Genomic DNA, 6,202 nt, shown 5'->3' with positions numbered 1-6,202 from the left:
AAATAATTTAAAGTACAGATCTTTTTAAGTTATTTAAGACTAGGTAAGTAAAATAAGTAATAATAATAATATAATTAAAATGGTTAAAGAGGCATGCACTCGTGCAGCTCGTGGGTAACATAATTTGAAAACATAACTGAGCTGCACATTCCCCAAGTGATTTACAACTTATAATGGAACAGAAAGTAGTTAGAAATGGTTCAGAGGGCAATAAAACAATAAAATTTAATTATAAATAGATGTATACTGTTACGAACTTAAAGCTACTTAGGATAAATGAATGTAGTTTCATGTTACAATTTGAAGTCATTCTAGAAAGAAAAAAAAGGTTAATTTAGGTTTATTTTATTTATTTTTTTTGGTGGTTACAAGGTCGGTTGAATTGACCAATCCAGTTTTGAGATCAGGTAGAGAAAATAACAGACTATAAGGATTTAGTAAAAAAAAAAACGTCTGAAATGTATTTAGAGGGTTTTAGGGATTATACAAAGGAAATTTGAGATGTTTGAGATGCCAAAAAGTATTTCTAATTTTAACATGAAAATTACTTTACACACACGGACTATTCAAAACAAATATTCAGTATATTGATGGACAAATCTTTATTTTATTTTATTAAAAATACTTAACTAAAAATATGACATTTTGTACGTGAAAGACTTGTAACATTAACTGAACGACTGCCAAATGTCATGAAGATATACCCAATATATATAGAGTTATAAGTATTAATTTATAAAGACTTTAAACAAGTACAAAAGGTCACATGACTCGGTCAAATTGACCAACCCCATGTTGAGAGAGTTAATACATATTCTGATTAGACCATATTTCATTCAATGTTATGAAAACATTTGAGTACAACTTCAGAAGTACAAATGTTTAAATGACTATGATCTTGCTGATGTTTCATTTCATTTTGATAGTCAATATACCAGATGGTGTTATATCAATCCTACAAAATGTTAAAAAGAATCATAACCTAAAGAGTATGATTGTAATGTTATAATATAGGGTTTAAAATGATTCTGCTGAGATAGGTATGGCTGGTATCTCTTCTCTCCATACAAGGAGAGACACGGAACACCAATTTCAGAAGTTTCATTTATGACCCCCAGAGGTTCTTTTACAGTAATATGTTTTATTCTTCCTGTTTTTTAGTTTCATTATGAACAATCAACTTCCCAAAACTCAATGCAAAAATGTGAGTGGTAGTTTTAGATGTGAGACATTGTGGGTTTTATCACTCACACCTGCTCCAACACACACACACACACACATATATATATATATCATGCTGACGTTACTTTACTACAAATGGGTTAAATCTCATAGATGGTTTATCCCAACCTTACTAGGGTACATTTACCCTTTCCACATTTAGTTTTATGTGTCTGTCTATCACATGTATATGTATTTTTCTCTGAAAAATAAAAACATATACAAATCTCTCATCAAATATATGAGTATATATGTCACATATATGTCATTATTTTTGTAGTCTTATGTATATGGTTATTTTGCTAAATAGTAGTTTATGTTATTGTGTATACAATTAAATATTTATTTATTTTATCCTGTAAACGGTTTGCATAAAATTCAGTTGTGGTCCCTTTTTTATCATACAATAAAGGGTGGCTATTTTATGGCTTCTTAGAATACAAATCCATGTGTTAACAATGAGGGTGTAAAATGTCTGTTAAAAAGGGAATGTGTTGGAATTGACAGAAAATTTGGTCAAAGCCATGCAGTTTTACTCAACAAATTTGATGGAAATGTTGGAGCTTCCGTGGTCCCAACCAGTTATCATACTGATTAACCAACCAGTCAAATAACAAACGTGGTGTGTGTAATTGCAATCTTATATATTCTTTCTGTTCAGAGAAGTGAACCGAATGCTTCAATTGGTACCACGTATTCTGAGAAAAGTGTGGTTTTAAGTTCTGCAAAGATAAATGTGTTTTCAACTATGAAATGATTGATTACAACTGGAAATTTTATAATCTTATTCAGTGAACAATGGTACTGCAGTTGCGACTGAACTGCATTCTTTGTTGCTTTATGTGGAGTCAATGGTGATGGCAACAACATTCTACGTCCAGACTATAACTGAAACTGTTTAACAGTTCTTTTTGGTACTTTACTTTGCATACTTTCATGAAGTATAATAGTTTAGTAAAATACAATGCTTGTAATTCTATTGGGATTTTTTCTGTACTGAAGCTACCGTTATATGTCATAGAACTGTTTCCTTCTTCCATTGTTGACAGTACACAACCACACATACATCATTATTTTATTCTAATACTATACAAAATGAATTGAAATAATGGTACTTACACAATACTCAACACAGAATCTTTTAGATGTACAGAATGAATACACCTTTTCCACTGAGTCACAGCAGAATGAACAAAAATGCTGAAGAAATAAATATGGTACACATTGAATGATGTTTTCTCTAAAAAGTAATTACAATAATTTGTATCTTATAAGCTGTGTAATCTTCCTCGAAAATACAAGATATAAAACTTTTAAAATATTAAATCTCAATTACGCATCCCTTCAGCAACTAGGAGATTAAAATTCATACTACAAGTACAGCTGGTTTTATCAATATTGTAGATAGAATACAATTAATGTTTGAGAAGAAACATCATTATTAATTCAGCCAACTGACGAATAATGCAAAACTTCCGATCCTTCTTTACAACAAGTTTAACTAATCTTCATGTTAAGTATCATGGTTCACATTGTGGTATAACAAATTATTGAATTATTACAGAAGTATTTATTGTTTTATAAAAGATAAAACAAACAGAATGATGCTTGAATATTTATTGTTGCTTTCTATAGTCCTTTCAGTTAAATGTGTTATTATTTCCCTCATTTCTTAATTAGTTTATTGTGTTCTTGTTGTTAAATACATGGAGATATTACACACATTTTGTTTTTCTATTATCATTCTAATACTTAAATATTTATTGTAATTTTAAAATTTGTATCTTATTTTTCATTTTAACGATCTGGTTAATAGTTAACTTAGATAAAAACTTTAATATTAAGTTGATCTTCTTTATATTAAATTCTCAAAACTAAATTTGAAAATTACCTAACACTGAATGTTATAATGTTTGCTGTAGTCATCTAACTCTGTTAACAATACCTGCCATTCTGTGCTCCTAACCACATTGTTGGCAACACACTTGACATTTTCTCAGTTTGATCATTAGCATTCTGGTTCTGTTGGGGTAATGCTGGCATACTATGTTTGGCAAGATCTGATTGTGAACTTTGTTTTGGTTGACCAAATTCTTTTTTACCATCTACTTGCAGAGTGACATCTTCTCTGGTAACATCCATCTGAGGAGGGACTGCTGAGGAATTTTCTTTGTCCTCCTCTTTATCTGCTGTATAAAAACTAAAGGTCAATGCTTTACCGAATGTTAAGTATTTTTTATTTTTCATTAAAGGCATTCGAATTAGTTATATAAAGTTCACAGAATGATCTGAATTAACATTTTATGCACAATAAAACGTTTGAGATTAAATTTTTCAAGCAAGTTCCTATTCAATGTTGCTATGTCTCTTACACCCAGTTATGTCACGGACTACTTCCTACTGGTGAGACAGTTTTTAGGTTAGATAAAAAAAAATTGGGGTGATACTGATGTTTGAGCCAGGATTTTACTCAATGTTGCTACATCTCTTACACCTAGTTACATTACATATTACTTCCTAGTTATCCTACTGACAGAATAACTGAGGTTAAGGTGAGGAAAAGCCCAACAATCTGAAGTATGTCATGTTTTGGCAGGATAAAATTACTACTAAAGAAAAATAAATGCTTACTTTACTACCACACACAGATATATCACAACAGTACCTTGTGGAGATGACTCTGTAGGTTGACTTTTGTTGGAGGCTGTTCCTGTTTCACAACTAATAAATGTGATGTTACCAATTTTACTAGAGCTACTATTGATTTCTCCTTTTTTGTCATTGCGAGCTATACAAGAAACCTTTCCCTTTACTTTCACAACCTTTTTGTTCTGAGGTAGATTGTTCAACTTTTCATCCATCTGATAGTCAGTTTCCTTGGCTCCTGTATAATAAGAAAAGACAAAGTGTCATATAACTCTTCACTCTTGTCAGTGTGCAGACATTCAAGACAACATTGTTCCCTCTTTTCTTTCTCCAAAATACACAATATATTACATAACACATTTCTGTATACAGTACAATACATTCTAAAAAATAACATATTTACTCATGAAAATAGCTTTTAATTTATTTAAAATTTTTATGTATTTTTGAGACTAAGAAATAAATTTCCATACTTTATCTTTTCCATAAATACATTTTTTTTTCATACCATAATTCTGGAATAATTTTTATATCCAAGCAAAACAAACATTTTCCGGTTCTACTATCACAGCTTATGGTATAAATATAGTTTATTTGATCAAGAAACAGAACAGAATTTAAATAAGTTGAGTTACAATTTATTGGTTTATTTCTTGAACTGAAACATACTGGTTAGTTTATCAAATAATTCCTTTTGTTTCTTGCAGATGTTTATCATAAATATTCAGTCATTTTCATAAAAACAATTTAGGTTATTTGTTGACGGAACAAGAGGGAAAAAATCAAGAACTATTCTAATCTTTTTTGTGTCATATTTTTTCAACAACAGCTATATTTCATGATGCAGTAATGTTTATTTTACATCAACAGCTGTTTTATGATAGTCATACTATTTTACACTAACACTTTTATAACACAGTCAAATGTTTTACACCAACATTTTTGATTAATGATGCAATCGTGTTTGTTTGTTTTACACCAACTGCTTTGTTTGATGATACAGTCATGTTTGTTCTAGAACAACATCTGTGTTTGATGATACAGTCACATTTGCTTTACACCAACAGCTTTATTTAGAATATATGCATATCCTTTGAAACATTAATATGTTGAATAGTGAAAAAATGCTTTTATTCTTGCTTTGAAAAATAATAGTGTTTTCTATACCTTATATATCCAGTTGTATTTACCATAAGCTGATTAAAATATCATATTACATAAACGTATTTGTCAGTGCAAAAATATTTTCTTATTTTAACTAAGAATAAGTTCAATAAAAGGCTCTGTGCAATATTTAAAAAAATACATAATAATATAAACATGCAAAATAATTACAAATTTGACAACTTGCTAATGTTATGAATAAGCAGCGAGATAAAATGTTTTTGAAATAACATTTGTTTCCTGTTATCCTTTTATATCATATTATACATAACCTGACCACATTTACAAGTCTCACAAAATCCAAAACATCTTATAGAACCTCTCATGAGAATGTTTATATTGAAGTAATTGAACAATAATTCCTCTCTCTCCACTTTATCACAACATTGGCTGATGTCCTTAGGTGTTTTCGAAACCACAATAATTGTGGGTAAATTACAAGGTGAATCCTGACTCACATTCATGAAAGTGACATTTTCAATGAACTTACACTTTAGTGGCTGTCAAACCATTTCAATAGGTGTTTAATTATGAGTCATAAAATACAAGATCAGCTAACAGATTATTTGTAAAACATATTTACTAATCAGTTTTATTTATGAGCCATAAGAATATAAGATCTGCTAACAAGTTAACTACAGAAAATATCTGCTAATCAGTCAAGATGAAAACTACTTAATTACACTATTTAAGTTTTTGATGTTACAAAAATGTATTCACATAACACACGAGATAAAGAAATAATTACGTGTATGTAGAAAAAGTATGAACTCTTAAGTTTAAAAAAAAAGGGTTTTAATTTACAAAATTTGTTATACACAAAGAAGAGATTTCAATATTAATTTATTTTCCAACATACAAGAATATGTTAGATGTAATTAAACATGACAAAAACTTCAGAGTTACCTTTAAAATAATGTCATCTGGGTCATTAACCACCTACAGCAATAACTGTTATAATGATCAAACATAACTTACCAGGCACGCTGGTTATACACAGGAGATGAGAGGAACAAACATGGAAAGACTCTAGGATGTCAGCTGGGTTATTAGCATCAATCACAGTTACTTTACTACTGGAGTGGGTTGATGTACAAATCCATACCAGAGAAGAAAGATTCTCTTCACTTTTGTGATACTCTTTTTCATATTCCTGAGAAAATTCAAATTT

The 6,202-nt window shown here is 29.6% G+C and overlaps 1 protein-coding gene across 16 annotated transcripts in view; it reads right to left on the bottom strand.

The window, feature by feature from the left end:
- The window catches only part of LOC106469206 (C-Jun-amino-terminal kinase-interacting protein 4-like), a 107,101-nt gene that overhangs the window by 25,447 nt on the left and 75,452 nt on the right, over nucleotides 1-6,202 (bottom strand). For 15 of the 16 annotated variants that reach the window (XM_022397641.1, XM_022397640.1, XM_022397639.1 and 12 more), the window contains 4 exons: nucleotides 6,010-6,184; nucleotides 3,887-4,105; nucleotides 3,167-3,410; nucleotides 2,341-2,421 (listed from right to left, as the gene is read on the bottom strand). In XM_022397641.1, the coding sequence (XP_022253349.1) occupies nucleotides 2,341-2,421; nucleotides 3,167-3,410; nucleotides 3,887-4,105; nucleotides 6,010-6,184 (719 nt within the window). The remainder of the gene's footprint in view (nucleotides 1-2,340; nucleotides 2,422-3,166; nucleotides 3,411-3,886; nucleotides 4,106-6,009; nucleotides 6,185-6,202) is intronic. The other variant, XM_022397642.1, reaches the window with a different exon arrangement.

The sequence above is a fragment of the Limulus polyphemus genome, unplaced genomic scaffold, assembly GCF_000517525.1.
Source record: "Limulus polyphemus unplaced genomic scaffold, Limulus_polyphemus-2.1.2 Scaffold3355, whole genome shotgun sequence".
Lineage (NCBI taxonomy): Eukaryota > Metazoa > Arthropoda > Merostomata > Xiphosura > Limulidae > Limulus > Limulus polyphemus.
This window is presented reverse-complemented; position numbering and strand designations above follow the sequence as displayed.